General features: G+C 48.2%; 9 protein-coding genes across 9 annotated transcripts; 4 read left to right on the top strand and 5 right to left on the bottom strand.

Moving 5' to 3' along the window:
* Positions 1–1,417: 1,417 nt before the first annotated feature.
* On the bottom strand, positions 1,418–2,126 carry N7481_011251 (uncharacterized protein; the record flags this gene model as incomplete). Its single annotated transcript, XM_057270470.1, has 2 exons — positions 1,418–1,633; positions 1,926–2,126. The coding sequence occupies 2 exons, from the start codon at positions 2,124–2,126 to the stop codon at positions 1,418–1,420; spliced, it is 417 nt and encodes a 138-aa protein (XP_057117644.1).
* A 36-nt stretch (positions 2,127–2,162) lies between these two features.
* N7481_011250 (uncharacterized protein) lies at positions 2,163–2,582 on the bottom strand (the record flags this gene model as incomplete). The annotated part of the gene is made up of 1 exon (XM_057270469.1): positions 2,163–2,582. One exon carries the CDS (start codon positions 2,580–2,582, stop codon positions 2,163–2,165), a length of 420 nt encoding a protein of 139 aa, XP_057117643.1.
* A 330-nt stretch (positions 2,583–2,912) lies between these two features.
* N7481_011249 (putative AP-3 complex subunit delta) lies at positions 2,913–6,116 on the top strand (the record flags this gene model as incomplete). The annotated part of the gene is made up of 6 exons (XM_057270468.1): positions 2,913–2,947; positions 2,997–3,165; positions 3,202–3,390; positions 3,453–3,836; positions 3,907–4,135; positions 4,195–6,116. The coding sequence occupies 6 exons, from the start codon at positions 2,913–2,915 to the stop codon at positions 6,114–6,116; spliced, it is 2,928 nt and encodes a 975-aa protein (XP_057117642.1).
* Positions 6,117–6,468: 352 nt separating this feature from the next.
* Positions 6,469–6,864, bottom strand: N7481_011248 (RAMP4 family protein; the record flags this gene model as incomplete). The annotated part of the gene is made up of 3 exons (XM_057270467.1): positions 6,469–6,575; positions 6,673–6,802; positions 6,862–6,864. 3 exons carry the CDS (start codon positions 6,862–6,864, stop codon positions 6,469–6,471), a joined length of 240 nt encoding a protein of 79 aa, XP_057117641.1.
* A 1,062-nt stretch (positions 6,865–7,926) lies between these two features.
* N7481_011247 (Gfo/Idh/MocA family protein) lies at positions 7,927–8,982 on the bottom strand (the record flags this gene model as incomplete). The annotated part of the gene is made up of 1 exon (XM_057270466.1): positions 7,927–8,982. The coding sequence occupies one exon, from the start codon at positions 8,980–8,982 to the stop codon at positions 7,927–7,929; it is 1,056 nt and encodes a 351-aa protein (XP_057117640.1).
* A 485-nt stretch (positions 8,983–9,467) lies between these two features.
* N7481_011246 (Gfo/Idh/MocA family protein) lies at positions 9,468–10,627 on the top strand (the record flags this gene model as incomplete). Its single annotated transcript, XM_057270465.1, has 3 exons — positions 9,468–9,908; positions 9,976–10,082; positions 10,285–10,627. 3 exons carry the CDS (start codon positions 9,468–9,470, stop codon positions 10,625–10,627), a joined length of 891 nt encoding a protein of 296 aa, XP_057117639.1.
* Positions 10,628–12,234: 1,607 nt separating this feature from the next.
* On the bottom strand, positions 12,235–13,999 carry N7481_011245 (putative MFS maltose transporter; the record flags this gene model as incomplete). Its single annotated transcript, XM_057270464.1, has 4 exons — positions 12,235–12,815; positions 12,866–13,203; positions 13,259–13,737; positions 13,787–13,999. The coding sequence occupies 4 exons, from the start codon at positions 13,997–13,999 to the stop codon at positions 12,235–12,237; spliced, it is 1,611 nt and encodes a 536-aa protein (XP_057117638.1).
* A 3,993-nt stretch (positions 14,000–17,992) lies between these two features.
* N7481_011244 (serine/threonine protein kinase) lies at positions 17,993–18,887 on the top strand (the record flags this gene model as incomplete). Its single annotated transcript, XM_057270463.1, has 2 exons — positions 17,993–18,599; positions 18,643–18,887. The coding sequence occupies 2 exons, from the start codon at positions 17,993–17,995 to the stop codon at positions 18,885–18,887; spliced, it is 852 nt and encodes a 283-aa protein (XP_057117637.1).
* Positions 18,842–19,429, top strand: N7481_011243 (ankyrin repeat domain-containing protein; the record flags this gene model as incomplete). Its single annotated transcript, XM_057270462.1, has 1 exon — positions 18,842–19,429. One exon carries the CDS (start codon positions 18,842–18,844, stop codon positions 19,427–19,429), a length of 588 nt encoding a protein of 195 aa, XP_057117636.1.
* Between the last annotated feature and the right edge of the window lie 19 nt (positions 19,430–19,448).

Genomic DNA, 19,448 nt, shown 5'->3' with positions numbered 1-19,448 from the left:
CGAAGCCGAGCGCGAACCGTGGATCGAGCGGTTGCGTTGGGAGGTTCGTGGTCGAGATGCTGAATCGGAAGGTTTTACTAAATCCTCCGGGTATGGCACATCCGCCCAATCGTCATATTCCGGATCATGGCTTCCTGGGATTGACGGCGCAACGACATGCACACCCGAGGAGTCCTCCTCGTCCGTCAGGAACTGATCGTCCTCGTCCGGATCTAGGCGCCCAATCGAGATATTGTACCTGAAGGGGAGGAGGGCAGAGTCAGTAAGGAAGGGGAGGAGAAGAGGAGGAGAGGAGGAGAAGAGGAAGAAAGGAAGAAAGGGGGTGTGGGAAAGGAGGGATTGTGGTATATGCGGGTAAGAAGGAGGGAAAGTTTAGGAAGGGAAGAAGAAGAAGAGAGGGGAGGAAGGGAAGGGAAGGGAAGAGGGGAACTCGGTCAAAACATACGTCATAAAGGTAGAGCCTCTACTCTATAATTGTAAGTAATATAGAGATGGATCAGACAGATACCCTCGCTCTTTCGCCTAGACAAAGCGAGGAGGGTAAGGTGGTGGTTGGTGGTGTGGGTGGTAAGAGTGTGGAGTGTTGTTGTTGTGATGGTTCCTTTTTTTTTGGGTTGAAGAATGGCAGACGCGGGGGGGGGAAAGAAAAGAAAAGACTCTTTGACAAAGAGCCCCGCTAGATTGTGAGTTGTCTTAGACTTCAGAGATCCCCTTGCGTAAAGGATTCTTAGTTCCAAAATAGTCAAGTAGTCAAGCAGTAGTTTGACTACAGTGAACCACTAGACAAAAGTATAAAATATTAAAAATTAAAAAGACCAAAAGTCCAGGGGGAAAAAAGTGAAAAGAAAGGGAAAAGAAGCAGATTTTGAAGTGTGGGTGTTTTTGCCCGACTGCCGTTTTTATTGGGCTGAGTTGGGCATGATGTGTAACCAACTGACAAGTGTAGGGCAGGACTACTGTATGATTCATGTTATTTCTCTTTTCTCTTTTTTTTCTCTGGTTCTATTTTTCCTATTTTTCCTATTTTTCCTATTTTTCTTTTTCCTTTTCCTTTTCCCTTTTCCCTTTTCTTTGCATATCTAATGTAAACTCCGATGTCTAACAGATGGATCGGCTGCCCGAATGTGCCCAATCATACTCAACCGGAGACTTGTAGAACGATCTGGAATTGGGATCAGACGAGTCATCTGTATGTACTTGCCATGTGAGATGCAGGGTGGGGGTTTAGTGTAATTAGACTGGAGGCTGCCATTTGGTCTAGGCCATCTTTTTGCATTTGACAACTGGCATAATAGGTGAGGGTATCCACGAGAGTATTTGGTACAGGAGCGCAACAACATTGGGAATGGTAGAAGATGAGGATGAACAGAAAAAGAAATTTGAAGAAAAAACCAAAAAAACCCCTAAAGAGCCCCAACTATGAAGACGCAAACCGATTCAGCAATTCTTTGGCCGCAATCAGCTCACTGCGACTCGATGCCCAATGCTGATCATCGACCGATCGAGACTCGACGATCTCTCCAAGCCGCTGGAGACCAAAGCCTTTCAACTGGTCTAGCGTTTTCTTGGGGGCGACCGTTGGGTCCGATGGGCGTTCATCCGCGTGTCCGTTCTCGAGCATTCGGGAAGTTGCCTGGAAAAGGAGAAGAAAAAAGAGGTCAAAGTCAGCAGGCTGCGAGAAATCAGGTCAGGTGGGACTGCCTACCAGGATCAACCCATAAAATCCTCGTAAGTAGTCGTCACAAAGTTCGATACTCCGGCAGAAATGCTGCACCGATTTACTTCCAAGTCGCGATGCGTCGCTATCGGGAGCCGAAGAGCTGACGTACAGGAGCTCACCGAGCCGGGCGTGAATCTGCATATTCGTCAATATCAAAATCTGACAGGCAGCAAGCAAGATAGGTTAGGTCAGGTCGTCATCATACATTCCAGGCGTTGGGAGCAATCAGCAACGCTTCCTCCAAGCTGAAGATTGCTTGAGAACCCAGTCCTTGGGATTGGTATAGATCGGCCAGTTCACACCAGGCTTCCGCATCGGTGGGCAGGGCATCTAGTAGTTGGATCAGGGCAGCGATCGCTTCGGTGGGTCGGTCGAGGGAGCGTAGCAGGGCCACTCGCCGCTTCATGATGGGCTAGCCAGTGATGACAGATTAGCAAAAAGGTTACCCTAGGGTAGGCGAGGAAGACCCCGGTTGAAGAGGTTGACAAGGACCAGAACGAACCACATTGACTGGACTTTCGGACAAAATCTTCTCGTATTCCTCGCGACACTTTTCTAGAGCTGCACGATCCTTGGCGGTTGCCTCCTGGTACAACCCGCAGAGCCCCATTACTCTCTCGTTGGCAGGGCCGAAGCGGTGGCTGAGTCGATCGAGGCATGCTTGCGCGGACTGATCATCGCCTGTTCGTAGACAGGCAAGGAAAAGCTGTTCAAGTTGTCTGTATTCCTCCGCCGTACCCGTAGTTGATGTCGTCGCTTTCGTAGGATTGGGGCCGAGGATGGCCGGGGCTTGTTGGGCCAGGTGGAGGGCAGACATCAGATCGGATCCATTGATCTCGCGAACGTCGACAGGGGCACCCATATTGATCTGGGAAGCTGCAATTGAGTAGAGAAATTCTGGGGAGGAAGAGGACGAAGGTGTAGCTGTCAGCGTCAATGCCAATGTTAATGAATGTTAATGTCCCCGAGTGCCGGTGGGGAATCCCGATACACGGTCCCGTGATTCTTATCGGCTCCCCACGTCAACCCAGCGGAGCTTCCCATTCCCATAGTGTGTGTGATCATTCCTGAGGAGCTCTCGTGCAGTCCATGCTGTTCTGCTCTGGGGAGAGAAACTGTTACAAATATTTTGAGGATTGCACACTTGAGACTCGCGCTCCGCCACGCGGGTGATAAAATACACGATGTGAGTATGACTAGTTCGACATCGGCGTCAATTGTCGGCCTGTTTCTGTTCAGTTCGAGGGTTTCTAACATGACTCTACGCAATCTCTAGGTTCGAGAAATCCCTCTATGACCTGATCAAAGGTCTTCGGAACCATAAAGGCACAGAAGATGAATACATTCAGAATGCCTTGCGCGAATGCAAGGCTGAGATCAAATCACAGGATATGGGTATGCGCCACTGTGTCCCGCCCCCCGACCGCCCCGACCGCCACGACCAAGTATACTGAATATACATTCTACGTGCAGATAAAAAGGCCACAGCTCTACTGAAACTCATATATCTCGAGATGTTCGGTTATGATATGTCATGGGCGGCTTTCAATGTTTTGGAGGTCATGTCATCGGCAAAATATCTTCAGAAACGAGTCGGCTACCTCGGAGCTGTCCAGAGCTTTAGACCGGATACAGAGGTCCTAATGCTGGCAACTAACATGCTCAAGAAGGTATGCCTCTAATGTTTATCACGGTTTCTTTCTAAAGTGTCATCTTGGCTCACTCATTGCAGGACATTGTGTCACCCAGTATTCCCGGACTATCATTACCACTGGCGACGCTGCCACATATCATCACCCCATCACTTTCCATGTCTCTACTTCCCGACATTTTATCTCGCCTTTCGCATTCCAGTCCCGTGGTCCGCAAGAAAACGATCGTTACCCTCTACAGAATCTCGTTGGTTTACCCCGAGGCGTTGAAACTGGCATGGCCAAGAATAAAGGACCATCTTATGGACGATCAAGAAGAGGCCAGTGTGACCACAGCTGCAATCAACGTTGTATGCGAGCTTGGTTGGCGACGTCCGCATGATTTTCTCCCCTTGGCCCCGCGGCTTTTCGAGCTTCTCGTGGATAGCGGTAATAATTGGATGGCTATCAAGATCATCAAACTCGTAAGTTACAATTCATGCCATTCTCCCGGAATGTTCCTTTCTTTGGCACTGTCTGACCTCTTCCAAACAGTTTGCAACTTTAACACCCTTGGAGCCGCGACTAACACGAAAGCTTCTACGACCGCTGACCAATATTATTCAAACTACAACGGCCATGTCATTGCTATATGAATGTATCAATGGCATTATCCAAGGTGGCATTCTCGATGGAGAAGATAATCTGCAAGAACGAGACGAGGTTGCCAGTCTTTGCGTCGGCAAACTTCGCGGCATGATCGTTATAGACTCGGATCCCAACCGTGAGTGCTCCCATCCTATAACCATCTGCTTCGATTTCTCACCATTTTTCATGATACAGTTAAATATGTTGCTCTTCTCGCATTAAATCGGATCGTCACAACGCACCCCTCGTTAGTATCGGTGCAGCAGGACGTCATCATGGAGTGCCTGGATGATGCAGATATATCAATCCGACTACAGGCCCTAGAGCTCGCTGCGGGAATGGTCACTAGTGATACCCTTCAGGAAGTGGTCAATCGTCTCGTCGAGCAACTTCGATTCGCCCCGCTCTCAGCTTCGGCAGACGCGTCCGGTGTGGCAGATGAAGATTTCGAAGAAAACAACGCACCCACGACCAGCACAGAGTCTGCCAAGGTCCTACCGAATGACTATCGGACCGAGGTCGTACATCGCATTCTTGACATCTGCTCACAGAGCAATTACTCAGAAATCGAGGACTTTGAGTGGTATGTCAATATTCTAGTCCAGCTCGTTGGCCTTCTTCCACTGGCAGAAGTGGATGACTACTGGAACGCACCCCAACCCGGCCAAGCTCAAGAGTCTTCGTCCATCAAAACGTCCGTGGCATTCCGCATCGGCGAGGAGATTCGTAACATCGCGGTCCGAGTCAAAGGAGTACGCATGGAAGCGTGCAGGGCTGCTGAATCCCTGTTGCTGATTGATAACCGCCCACACCTCTTCCCTGTCGGCTCGAGTGTGGGAGATGACGTCCTGGGCCCTGTTTCCTGGGTCGTTGGTGAATATGCGGAATATCTTCGAAGCCCTAGTCGGACTTTGCAATCCTTGATCGATGGGGCCAATGTATCTTTGCCTGCCAAAACTCTTCAATTATTTCTGCAGGCTATACCCAAGGTCTTTATCCAGGCTAATAGAGACTGTGAGGCCAGAGACAGCTGGAGGAGTGAAATGTCTCTTCTCCTCGCTCGCGTTGTCGAATTCCTTGAGTCACTGGCAGCACACCCGGACCTGGATGTTCAAGAACGAGCCATTGAATTTCTAGAAGTGCTTCGTCTGGGTGCTGATGCATTGCGCTCCGAGGGACAAGAAGTGCCGTTCCTTCTCACCTCAGTCATTCCAAGCTTGTTTACGGGGCTGGAGTTAAAGCCTGTTGCTCTCAATGCTCAGAAAAAGGTCGTGCTCTCTGCTAGTCTACGATTGGATGAGCCTTTCAACGATGATTTACCGGATTTATTCGATCGTCTAAACAATGGCTCGCTATCGGATAGCAATTCACACAGCGGACTGCAGGACTTTTATTACGTTACCGATGCCCCTCCGCCCGCCTTGGCCAATAAGCCAATTCATGACTTAACCACCGCGGCGAGCTACCTCGACACCTCATATCAGAATGTCTTGGGAAGTACCGCTACAGGGCATAAGGCCGAACGCCGGGAACGCTATCAAAACGACCCATTCTACATTGCACCTGTCGGGGGTAATAACTCTTCTGGCACATCCACGCCAGGAGCCTCTCACGAAGGCGGTCTAGATATCGACAACATTCCCATCATCGACCTGAAACTTGACGACGCGGGGAAGAGCCTTACGAGTCGTGATATTCCCGAGGTCCGGAGACACCATTCCAGACGGATGGAGGTTGCGGCCGATGAAACGTTAGGCGTTGAAGACCTTTCTTCTTCCCCGAGGGGTAATAGTGGCGCTGGCAGCAACAGACGGGGTTTGCTTCAAGTTGATTCCAGCACTCTGGAGAGAAATGATTATCAACAGCCCGGGCTTGTCTCTGCGGGTGATGATGGGGATAGGGAGATGAGGGAAGCGATGCAGAACGTAGAACAGGTGCGTCTGCGCATGCAGCGGGCGTCGGAGCGGATTGGATTAGAAGGGACACCGGCTGAGGGAGAGCTTGTGAAAAAGAAAAAGAAGAGCAAGAAGAAGGCTACGACACTTGAGGGGGGTGAACCCGAGAAGGACAAGAAGAAACGGAGGAAAAAGAGGACATCTGAACATGAACCTCAATGATAGGATAGGATGGTTTAGAACATGAACATATAATACAAATTTCGAGATTCCCACAGGGTGACTTCACACTTCACACAAACATCTTGTCCATCTGTCTAACCCGTCACATAGGTTATCATATCATCCTGACAATTCGTTGTTGGCAGGGCAGGATTGAATTGAATTGGATTGTCGGGTGATGTGGCGGGCGGAGAGCGGAACAATTGCGCGAACGCGGTCGCGACAGGGGGTTTGAGAGGTAGAGAGGTACAGCACCAAGGGTTGTTTGAGTCCGTTTCGGGTTCGGGGAAGGGAGGTTGGGATTGTGGTTGGGGTATCTTTTAAATCGAGGCGACCACCATTTCTGGGGTGTTTATCCGGTGATGCGCGAGAACATGGCGGCGATGGTTGACCACAGCTCTGGGACAACCCGGAGAAGCTCCATAAGGAGACCACCGCAGACGACAAAGGCAAGAACAACTATGAACAGCAATAGGTTAGTTTGGGAGTTGCTGGGGTGTTGCAATATAGCTTTGAGGCTTTGGGTTCAGATTGTCTGTGATCTGTGTAAACATACCAACCCAACCCGCAGAGAGGGGTGATTTTGATGACTGCTTGGGGGCCTTTGTGGTCGGTCCTCGACCGCGCTTGGCTGCCTCGCTCTTCGCGAAGCGGTCGTTTGCGCGTCGTTGTTGGGGTGTTTGGGCCTAGAAGTAAAGTTAATAAATGGGTGACATGCTGGAGATGAAGCTATGGTTTGACTTACCATTGTGGAGAGCGAATGTGGTTATGAATTGGGGATGGGGGTGGTGCAAGAGTGAAGTGGAGAGGTGAGGTTATCGCGGATCGGACTTAACACCGGGCGGAGAGGCCACGTTGTAACCACATGCTTGGACTAACTCCTGTTTGACAATCTGGCTTCTCCTTTTTGAGTCATTGGTAGCCCCTTTGAATGGATCACATTATCTATAATTGCAAATTATTGTTTCTAGTTTATTACTAGTAGGTAATTCCATTTTAAGTCAAGGTTCAAAGAAGTATGAATATAAGGGCCGAGGTAGTAACTATGTCGGCCGCGTTTTTTGAATTATATATAGCAGTGCGACCCCCATCTTAGATTTATGTCTCTAGGTCATATGGAATAAACTCTGCACAACGTCAGCTGCCTGGACAATATCTGAACCATCTCTGGCCCAGTGTTGTAAGCAGTTCAATGCAAGTTGAACTGTATGTCTCCAGTCCAATAGCATCTCGATTTTCCCACTCCTAAAAGCAGCAATCGCTGACGAGCGAGCCTGATACCAGGTCCCATGATGAAGATGGTATGGTAGAACATTGGATTGCCACTCGGTACATAAGCGGAGGCATTCTTGAGCAAGTGGCATTATCTGCGGCATGATGGGGTCATCGGCAGTCTGGTGTATTGCATAGTAGAGGAATGGTCGGTGAATCCATTCACGGCAGGATATCCCACGTCCTTGAACAAGGAAGGCAAGCTCACTATCAAAGCCCCCGCTTTGGTTTAAATTGATCCTCAGCGGGATATTGTCAGAAATAGCTGTGGGCCTGATTGGCATTGCACGAATAGGATTGAAAGGAGGCTTAAATTAGAAAGGTTCCTACCCCTCATGGCTTTTTGTCCGATAGCTCGGATAGGCTATCTAATGAATGTTGAATTAATGTTATTGGGTATGAAAAAGAACAAATCAATATCCTAGATATTCTGACAACGAAAGATGATGTCAGGCCTAAGCACAGACTTTAGTTGTATCTCATTACGAGGTCCATTTTATGTTGTGAAAAGATATGTCCAGAGTGTATATTCGATAAGTTATTCTAAATCTTGCGGGAATTGAGCGCCTCCCTGCCGCCGGATCTCATCTAGGAGATGCATGATGCGGATTGTCTCATCCCATGGCATAATATCATTCTCCGTCTTTCCAGCTGCGATGTCAATGGCAACTGCATCAGCTTCCCAGTAGAAACCCCGACCTGGTCGTTCAAATTCGTATTTTTGGGACTCCTCATTCCGCAGTTGAATTGTAAACGATGCAGGGACCGACGCAGCCAATCCCTCGACCACAATCGAGCCGATGGTTCCTTCGATACGACAAAAGTTGGCGGGAGTCTTACTTGCGAAAGTGCTGGTAGCGACTCCTTGTCCCCCGTCGGGATATTTTAGCAAAACAGATGTTGCGACGTCCACATGATGCACAATTTTCTGTGTCGCAAGGACCTGAGGTGTCTCCGTCCGTAGATTGGATTCTAGAGCCAATATCACCCAAGTCAAACTGTATATCCCAATATCGAGTAAACTGCCAGCCCCGAGCGCTGGGTCCTTGTAGCGTGAAGTAATCGGCGAGGAGGCAATATCTTTAGGCAAGCCAAAATCACACCAAACCCGATGAACGTCGCCAATTGTTTTATCCACATGGATCAGTTGTCGCAACTTCTGCACCAAAGGGAAGAAGCGAGTCCACATTGCCTCCATGATAAATACATTGTGCTTCTTCGCTTCGGCAAAGACTTCTTTCGCTTCACTCTCATTCAAAGTGAAAGACTTTTCGCACAGCACGTGTTTCCCCGCCTGGATGGCATCAAGAGCATTCTGCTTGTGAAAGGCGTGAGGCGTTCCGATATAGACAATTTCAACGTTGGGATCATTGTATAGCTCTGCATAGCTTCCGTAGATGGCCGGCGTATGGCCTGATAGATGTTGACTTGCGAATTCTTGACCCTTCTGTACCGATGAGGAGCCAATGGCTTGGATGGTGTGGTCTGCCCTTCTGTTCGCTCGGTCAATGGTCAAATCGGCTACAAACCATGACGAGATAAGGCCAGTGCCAACAATACCCCATCGAAGAGCGGGAAGCTCGTTATTCGTCATGGCGAATGAGTGAGACTATTTAGTGGCTTCAGGCGGGCGGTAGTTATTGGGAGAAAACAACGTGACTTGAGGCTGGATAGTCGCTTTACGACTCGTGATGCCTTCAAGCAGCCTCCTGGCAGGGGTTTGGAGCCCCTTTTAATGTGACGGATTGATATTTCATCTCTGATTTTAACTTTCCAAGGCCGGGTTATTCTAGTGGGGTAATCAAAGTATCCCGAGGTTTACCCGTAGATGTAGATGTCTGTTTGTTGCCGAGACTCCCCGGGGAGGACTAAGCACCCCGAACTCCGCAACCCCGCGAGATCGCTATCGAGTGGGTCTTCGGCGAGGAAGCTTCATATGTATTTGACTTTGGGATTTATCTCATGGCAAAGGTCAATATAAAAATAAATATCATTAAGTCGTTATCGATTTGCCTTCAGAGCTTCTAGGGAGGTTTCTGGGATAGATATTTACAATTTCACCTAAACCTGCGAGAAAGAATGGGCTCGACTCGGCAAGATCCTATACTCCATGTGGGAATCATCGGCTGCGGCGAAATTTCTCAAGTTGCACATATTCCCAATATCAATTTTCTCGCTCATCGATTCCGAACAACATATCTCTGCGATATTTCTCAGCAATCTCTGCGCCATTGTGCACAACGCGTCCTTGGCGAAACGCCCAAATCCACCGCCAGTGCCGAAGAACTTTGTGCTTCTCCTGACGTGGATGTTGTTTTGATCACAAATGCAGATGCATACCCTGTCGAGCAGGGAATTCTTGCGCTCCAAAATGAGAAGTACTGTTTGATTGAGAAGCCTGCATCGATCTGTCTGCGCTATATCGACCGACTTATCGAGGCTGAAAAGATTTCCAAAGGAAAGGTCTTCGTGGGAACCATGCGTCGCTTTGCGGCTGCTTTTCTCGATGCAGTCGAGGATGTTGGAAGAATGGAAATAATTACTTATGTTCGCGTTAGGGATGTGATTGGACCAAATGCGACTGCAGTATCGCAATCAGGCACATCCCCAGCGTTTCGATGATTTCTCCAAGCAAGATTCGTGTGATCGAGCCAACAAAGAGGCCGACATATACGAGCAGGCTATAAATGATAAGTAATTCGTGTTAGAGGTTACTCTACAATCGTTGAGGATGCTAAGGGTTTTGGGGGTGTAAGTCCTTTTTGCTGTCACCAAATCACTTCCAACAGAAGCTAACTTTCGCAGCCTTGGGGCTCATAGTTTATGGCCATGAGGGAGATCATTGGAATGCCTCAGAGCGTTGCCGGTGCAGTTCTCACACTACCCGAATTTTCAGCGTCTTATTCCGCTACGATAACTTTCCGGTTGTGTATGAATCGGGTCTCTCTGATATTCCCTTCTTCGGTGCGCACATTGAAGTGGCATCTCCACGAAAGACTGTACGCGTTATATTCGATAATCCTTACATTAAAGGGCTTCCAGTTACTCTCCTAATTCGTGAAAAGATTGGAGACGGTTTCCAGGAGAGGAAAATTCGCAAAACCTACGAGGATCCATATACCCTGGAGCTCTTGGACCTCTATGATTTTGTTGTCAACGGGAAAACACCTAAAAGCGGTGCCGAGGATGCGAAAAAAGACCTTGAACTTTTTAGGATGATCCTCCAGGCGGGTTTTTAGCTTTAGGGGCTAGTTCGGGCTTGGATAGAAATAGGTCATTAGCTTCAATCTACTCGTTTCGGAAAGTCAAAATTTCCATAAGAACGTCAAGGGTTCATAATACGGAGCATATCCTTGCTACGTTCAGAAAAGTGGCCTCGTATGTGATAGAGGCAGGGGCTCGCTTTGAGTCTTGGGGGTGTCGAATGCCCGGGATGATCTGGAGTGTGAGAGTCGCGGCACCCATCTTTCGATGACAAGAAGCAATCTTCTTCAAGACTGACCAGCCACACTATCGAGACGAGCCGTCTTTCTTAAATCTCGAACTTGGACCCAATCACCTGTGTCAACGAAAGCTCCACTGGTTCCCACACCAAGAATGCGACCTTTCATGGTCGCAGTACAGAAGCGAAGGAAGCTAGAAAGACGACTTTTCTTTTAAAGCAAAATTTGATTTTCTACCCCGGATGAATAAATGCATTTGTAGTGCTTGTCATTCAGAGACATATCCATATTGACTTCGAAAGTTAACTGATTATGAAAAGGTTGAGCGACCCATGCCGCAAATCAAATAGTTTAGATTTCAATCATGTAGTTATACCTAGTATAATCGCCTATTTGGGGAGAAAAAACAACGATTGCCCAAGTGCTGAAGTCAAATTCCCTAGTCGCCAACATGTGTCAAAGATGAGGGCGAGTATTGAGACTACTGGTACGAGACATTGGCTACCACGTTTGATTCATAAGAGGCAGAGATGAAGATGATCAAGATAGAGACTTAATTTTCAAGGCCAGAGGATATTCGCGAGTAAAATTGTTCTGAATTACTCGACCCTATATAAAATATTGAAGGGCCTCTGTCCATGATACTTATATCCCCAGGATCACCGACCGACCACATGAGGCTTTTCAGCATTGTGGAACTTTTCTCCTCTAGCCATTATTTGCTACCACGCCTGACCAATGATATAGGACCCCTTGGGGATCTTCAAAATATAAATTCATCTGAGTCCGGCAATATTTACTTCTCATGGCCCACTCAGTGCGAATATGCACACATCGTCGATGAAATTTCTACAATTATTATGGTTGAATCATATAAGCAAGACACTATGCGTAGTAGATGATTTGCGTTCAATAAGTGCTTGGAGGTAGTTGATCCACTCGTGTTATTTCCTAATATAGGCCTGTGCAATATAATGTCGGCAGGCATAAGTCTGTCTATTACGTAGGTACGGTGCGTCAATAACTAATCTACTACTATGCTAACTAAGCACAGTTGACTAGGGCATATAACCTAGTACAGACTAGTAGTCCAATACATAACTTAATTTACATAATTAGATTGCCCTTACAGGCAAAGCGAGGGCAGAAAGCTTGTATACATAAACCAGACATTCCTATCCTACATCACATGGTATTAGCCTTTTAAATAAGATATACAGCAATTCTGGTACTGTAGCGGCCATTACCGACGAGAGCGAAGATGCAGTATATTCAGCCTTGATTCTCACCCTTCAACTCAGCTTGAAAATAATTACCTGTAAGTATCTAGTAAGAAACTCATCTCTACCGCCCATTGCTGCACAAGCAGTACCACTCAGGCTTCTCTGAACAGCAATTTCCATCTACTCATCATCGTGGATATCGATGACCGTCTGCGTCCATTTGCGAGCCGGGACATGACGCTTGAACAGAATGTCGATCTCACGGAAAGATCTGTGCTTCATCTCTGGAACCCAGAGCCAAGCCATGGCGGTGCAGACGAAGGCGGTACCAGCCCAGATGTAGCCGCTCTTGCCGCCCAGGTTCCACTTGTCGTCGTTGAGCATGTAGCTGGAAAGGAAGATGCAAGGAATATTGACCAAGTAGTAGGCACCTCGTCCAACACCGGTTGTCAGTGGCCTGAGACGAACGGAAGATGTCTCGCCGATGATGACCCATGAGGCAGGGGCGGGTCCCAAGCAGAATAGGACGGATACAATCAAGCCGAGTGAGGCTTGCGCATTGCTAGACGCCGTACTCATGCCAACTGAAGCCGCAATACCGAGCGCGACCAAGAACGCACAGTTGATGAATTGACCATAGACATAGATGGTGCGTCGGCCGAGGTATGTGGTGAGGACCCAAGAGAGCATGACCATGATCCACTGGAGGGCAGAAGTGATGAGACCAAGTGCAAATGCGGTGTTGTCTGCCATGCCGGCCTCTGAGCTGGTGTTAGTCTGCTATAAGGTTGCAGGAAAAGGCTGGACTCACGTTTGAAAAAGTAAACCGCTTGGTTAGCAATCAGATTGCCCGTCAGGTTCTGCGATGCGTACACACCGCACACAATCAATGTGCGGTATCGATCGGTACCTTTCCACAGTTCAATGAGACTGGGCTTCTTCTCAGTGGCCTCGAGCTCGATCGTGCGACGCATCATTGCGACTGCGTCAGCGGGATTATCATTTGCACTCGCGCGTCCAAGGCGTCTGACAGCCTTCTCTGCCTCGGCCAGACGGCCCTTTCGTACGAGCCACCAAGGCGATTCAGGCGCAAGGAAGAGTAGGATAGCGAGGGGAGTAGGAAACATCCATTGGAGTGCAATGGGAACTCTGGGATGGCTGTTAGTACAGTGCTTCTCGATGGCAACTATGGGAGCGAACGAACCTGTACGCTGACGGGTCATCCTTGGATTGGTAGTGGTAAGTGATACCACCGACGATGATCGCCCCAATAGCCCAGAACATCTGCAACATCTGTGTCGCTGGAGCTCTCAATCTCATTGGCACAATTTCGGCACAATAGGCGGGTGCATTAGCGATAAAAATGCCCCACGGGATGCCTTCCAGGACCTGGGATGCGAAAAACATCCCCTGGCTGGTGCCGAAATAGAAGATGAGGATGAAGGCGTTCAAAAACATGAGACCGCCAATGGTTGCCCATCGGTATCCAATCCAACTGGTGATTGGACCTGCGGCGAATACACCGATGAAGGCACCAATGGGCCCGCTGCACTGGAATGCTGACTGCCATGAAGCTTCGATAATCCACCCGTTTGCCACTTCGCTGTATACACCAAAATCCTTTGCGAATCGAGCTGTGGCTATGAACTGTCCCATTAAGAAAACACAGTATGACTCCATGATCTATCGCAACGTTAGAGAAATGATCTGCCCATCATGGGCAAGAGCTTACAATGGTGCATGACATCACGAATGCCCACCAGCTGGCAGCGGGATAGGCCTTGACAGCCTCGATCACAGTCATATTATGTTCGGCCTCCTCGGCATTGATGGCACCCGCTCTGTCGTAGTCGACTTTCTCGCCGACATCGTAAACAGGTCCGCCCGGGGAGCTGGGCTGCGCCTCGACCTCTGACATTGAGGGCTTCTCTGTGGTGTCGTTCATGTTGACGATTTCTGAGAGAAATGGGTGAACAAAAGAGAGGCAGGCACGACTGGGGGTTTCAGATCTTTATACCTGCGACAACACGCTCGTGGTGGTGATCCCGATCTTAGCGTAATTGAGTGAAGCTTACACCGGACCTTGACCTCCTCAACCCAAAATCTCCGTTCATAGCGGTCATTCCCCCGGGCACTACGGTAGCAGCGTCACTTGATTGTTTGTCGAGCGAAGTAATCTGATAGGTACTAGCCGGGAGGAAATGTACTGGTTCCTTTGCGGGGTCTACTAAAGTGGCAATATGGTGGTACGGTGGCGTTCTATCCGCCGGAGAATTGCCTGCTTGGGGTCGTAGGAGTCCAGGATCCTCCCTCCTCCAGTTAGCGAGTCAAGCCTGAGCCCCGTCCCAAGCTTTTTTTCTTTCTGTGCACTCTGAAATCCGCCCCCTTTGATTCCCTGTCAGTGTGGTTCAATCCTGTCAAGCCTATCATAATGAGCGAGCAAATTTAACCGAGTAGCTGGAAGAGGATAAGCGCTAATTATTAAATTATTATTTAGCGCTGTACGGCGGGCAAATGTTCAGCAAACGTGATCCGTTCAAAATGTTTTCGAACGCTTTTTTTCCGGCATGAAATCGGATACTCATGATGCTTTATCTCTGTGGAATACTATGCTTGGTGGGAGGGGGGGGAGGGACAGGACCCAAGATAAATATTATCGATCTTTAAAGAACCCGACGAATCCCAGAGTCAGACACGGCTCGGTGTCATTTCATCCGCGGGCTATGGGCTCGGCCAGTCTTACCCCGGACGGCCACTACCCCGCGCCATGACCCCGGACGGATCCTGAATCTCCTCCAATGGAGAAAAGGAGTAAAGGAGAAAAGGAGTAAAGGAGAAAAGGAGATGGCGTTTGGCGACGGAGGTAGAGTCCAGCACATGATTTGTGAGGTTCGGAGATCCAACTTATTTCTACTTGGGCTGCAATGTCTTCTCGCTAATACATGGTGTCTACGTCAGGGACTTGTGGCCTCAATAGATGTCTTCATCTCTGGCCGTGAGTGGTGGCCCCAAGACGCGTCCTTGCTGGCAAGGTTGACGAGCCAAAGACCAAAGTAAGAAAGAAAGCCATGGTGCACCGCTTCCTGCTTATCTACAGTTCCCTGATCTACCGCTGCCATTGCTTGTAATTACAGTTCCCAGGGACAGAAGAGCAGATCGTTAAAAAGCACCATGTTCAATGTGTATTGATTACAAGGGAGCTATAGTGGCGCTGCAAACCCGGCCTGGGGAGTCGACACTGGAGCCATAATGCTGCTTGAAGCTTTATTGAGTAGTACTGTACTGGTGCTAATACCCCTAGGAAGGACGCTGGCTAGATATCACTAGTGTGAGGAATCTGAGGATCTCAGATACTCACAGATCAAAGCACAGCGTAGCATACGATGCAATAAAGTAGTAGCGGTTCGAACGAAAATAGTAGCTTGAGGGGAATAAGAAGGAAGCTAAGATGGAAAGCTAGATATACAGGTAGACATCGCCAGAACTAGGCATCGCCATAACCCATTTTCTATTGAAGAACCTGACCCAAAACCCAACCCAACCCAAGATGTCACGGGATTCGGAAGTATACGATACCCCGGACTCTCGAGGCCGATTTATAGACGAATCCCCTTGGAGTCACCTGTATATCGATATCCACCCGAGCCCTAGTGTATTTAAGATCCCAGAATTACTTAGGATTCTTGAGCTCCTCAAGAATCAGTCTATATACCAACTGCCTAATCTGATCTCTACTATCTGATATCCTTGCCTAGTCACAGGTCTCTAGCCTGACAACTTAGTAACCATTACAATAGGCTACTCCTATTCCTAGATATCTCAAACCCGTTCTGGGTCTATAGAGATGCTGTTTTGACCAACAATAAAGCTGAGGAATTTAACTTCTATCTTATAGAATTAATATTTAGAGGCTTTGACGAATAGCTGGGCTTTCCTTAGCCTTTTGAGCACAAGACTAAGGTGTTCTGTATACTCTTTGCGGGTCTTAGAGAAGATGAGAATATTGTCTAAATATGTGATGCAAATAATATCAAGAAGACCAGAGGATAAGATAATATAGTGCTGCTCTTTGTAGATATCGCTCAAAATATCATAAGCTAGAATATATAATAAGAATTCGTAAGGCAAGGAATCCTGACCAAAGACCCAGTTAACATACTTATTGGAGGTCAATAGTTCAGAACTGAAGTATTTAAAATTTAGGATTTCTAGACAAGAATATTAATACAAATATACACAGACGTAGGAAACAATCTTTATCAGGCTTAAGGATTTCCGGGGCAACGTATGTTAGGGAGACTACGTATTGGTATATATCGGACTCCGAAAGGCGTTTTAGCCCTTTTAATCCAGGTTTGGAGAATTCAAATTTGACCGCACAGAAGAGTACGGAAAGAGACGCTACCCTGAGCCATTTGTTGATACAGGGTGATAACTTTTCAATATCCTAAGGCTGGAGATATCCTACGACTCGGTAGGAAATAGAGGAATGAAGAAAATCGAGGCGAGTTTTGGGACGATTCATGATCAGCGACAGGACTGACATTTGGTGTCGGAGATTATATGTCAGCCTAACAAAAGGACAAAGCGCCTCTGCTGTGGGAATGAGCCTCTGTAAGACGCTTACAATTAGGAGATTCTCATAATACTAACTTACACAGTTACTTCTAAGTCTGCCATAAGCAAAAATGATTAGATGAAGCTCACAGTGCAAAAGATCGCCCGATGAATTTAGAGCAAGTTGTGGCAATTTTCAAGCACACGGGCCTCCATGCGCTCCCAGACCGCGTCTCAATAGTCCCACCAATATCCCCCGCTCTTCATGCTGGGAATTTATCAAAACAGATGTTCACCAAAGTTGCTCTCTTATCCAGCCAATGAACAAACGGCGATACTCACCTGAGAAAACACCGCCGCTAATGCTTTGCTTCCCATCAAGATGTGATTAGACACTTGGCTTAGTACGGTTTTGTATTTTGGTCTAGTGGGAAATCAACGCCGACTGCTAGAGAAACCAAAGGTGCAAACGCGCCAAGCACTTGAAACCGCACCAGCCAATGAATGTCGTTGGTCCGCGCCTCCCTCGTGTCCCCCTTCGCCCCAAGCTCTCCCCCAGTTAGTAAGCTACTTCAATCGGAGTCAATCCTACTTAACCCGTTCGATCATCTCTCCGCGCAATCCTCCCAGCTGTCGGCTGCTACTTGCATGTTCGCTTAATTCAGGTATAAGCTTTGCGTCATCACAAGCCACGATCAATCTACTCTGTTCCATACTGTAGTGTGGACCAGTTTTGAATAGGGCAATCCGAAAGAGGAGCTTATGCCTATGTGCCTGCAGAATTATTGTTGTAGTTCATAGGTATGAATTGTTTTATTATTCTTGAGAGAAGCATGAGGCTATATACACAACGAGAAGACCAAGTTGATTGGGAATCAACTTGGTTCTTCGTATAGACAATGCGGAAATTATTTCCGATGGTGCGGCTTGATTCCCGATCCGCACCAGCCTAATATTACAACAAGTTCATCCCTTCGTCGTGTCGACGGGACAGCTTCGTCAGGGAAAAGCCCATCCTAGTGCCATGATTATCGTCCATCCCCATAGCCATGAGGTTGGATCTGCCCTCCGGTGGGAAATTTGCTCGCATTTATTCCGAAACGGCGACTAGTATTCTTCGGCAATTGCAGGTCACATATCCATTCTGGTCCTGACGCGACTGAACCCGGAACGAGAGCAATTTGTGTTACCCGGGTATGGAAAAATGAAAACCCGTCCTAAACCCACGGCAGGAACGAGGCCAAATTCGTTACTATCCGTGTTTCCTCGCCCTTCCTCGACCAAGGCGGTGGGACACTGGAGCGCACAGATAGCAGAAAAACGGACCGTCACGCGCCTTCTCGGCGACACGACTTATCGCAGCTGCTAGCATCGGACCAGCATGGATGCTTGTGCTCTTCGAGAAAGCTATGAGCCTCATGAATACAAGACAGATAGCGAAATTCCGTTTGGCCCTGACGGCAATTCGTCATTCATTAGTGGCTATATCGAGCGAGTCAAAGGCACCTCTGCACCTTTCCTGGGTTTAAGATGTGCCCGGAAAAACATCATAATCGAGGCAGAACCAGCGTTAAGTGACAATACGAAGCACAGATTGATGCAAGAAGCGAAAATTCTCTATTACTCTCGTCACCGTCACGTCATCCGACTCATACATTCGTACTTCGTTGACGAAGGTAAGGAGTATATAAAATTTGCAGTCGTCATGGATCTCGCAGAGGGCAACCTCCACCAATATATCAGGCCAGGGAAGATCCCTAGTAGCCAGTGGTTTGGCTGTTTGATCAGTGTTGTTCACCACATCCATGACCTGGGTATCCGTCATAGGGACATCAAGCCTTCGAATATCTTGGTAAAGGACAAGACAGTTCTCTTGGCCGACTTTGGAATTTCTCAGATGGGTCTTGGGAAAACAGTTCCCACCACGAACTTGACACGTAGCTCTGAGAGGTCACGGGAGTACTGTGCTCCCGAAGTGGATAAGGGACGTACTCGCGGCCGATCCGCAGACATTTTTTCCCCTTGGAGCAGTGTTCCTTGAGATGCTCCTCTCGCATACCCATCCAGACGGGCATAAGGAGCTCGCCGATGTGTTAAAGCCGTCACCTCAAGAAACTTCATCCTATGCAAAACATATCGAGGAAGTTCAAAAGTGGACGAACGAGCGGCTTCACCCTGTTGGTTGGCCAGCGGTTGTTCTCTCTATCTTGTTCTCTCTATCTGCCAAGCCATGCTACACCCTGAACGATCTTGCCGCCCTTCAGCCGAAGAACTAGAGTTGATTTGGTCATCGATGTCCTCTTTAGGCAAACCCAGCACTTGCAATTGCGTTGGAAACGTGAATTTAATGGAACCAGACGAATTAAGATATGCGTGCAGATGGGGGTCAGAAGGCGATGTTGGACGCTTGCTCGATATTGGTATGGACCCGAATACCATGGGCGCGATCCACCATGCAGCTGAACGTGGCTCAAAGGCTATTGTGCAAGCTTTGTTGAATGGAAATGCCAACGTGGACACTACTAACCCAGTTGGGCAAACGGCACTCCACTGTGCTTCTCGAAATGGTTTCGATGGTGTAGTTGAACTCTTGTTGGAGAATCAAGCCAGTGTTAATGCTGAGGACGAAAATGGCCAGACTGCACTCCATGCAGCCGCAGCACAAGGTTACGTGAACATCGTCAATATTCTACTAGAGGCAGGCGCAGACACGTATTTGGAGGATCTGGACGGAGACACAGCCATCCATTTTGCAGATAGAAGTCATCATGCTGACATAGTAGAGTTGTTGGAGAATTATACACATCAGGCCATATAGACACAAGGATGGAGGCTTT

Source organism: Penicillium waksmanii (assembly GCF_028829765.1).
Source record: "Penicillium waksmanii strain IBT 27052 chromosome Unknown utg000009l:1.0-4314994.0:1.0-4318279.0, whole genome shotgun sequence".
Lineage (NCBI taxonomy): Eukaryota > Fungi > Ascomycota > Eurotiomycetes > Eurotiales > Aspergillaceae > Penicillium > Penicillium waksmanii.
The sequence above is the reverse complement of the archived record's forward strand: the minus strand, read 5'-3'. Positions and strand labels throughout refer to the sequence as shown.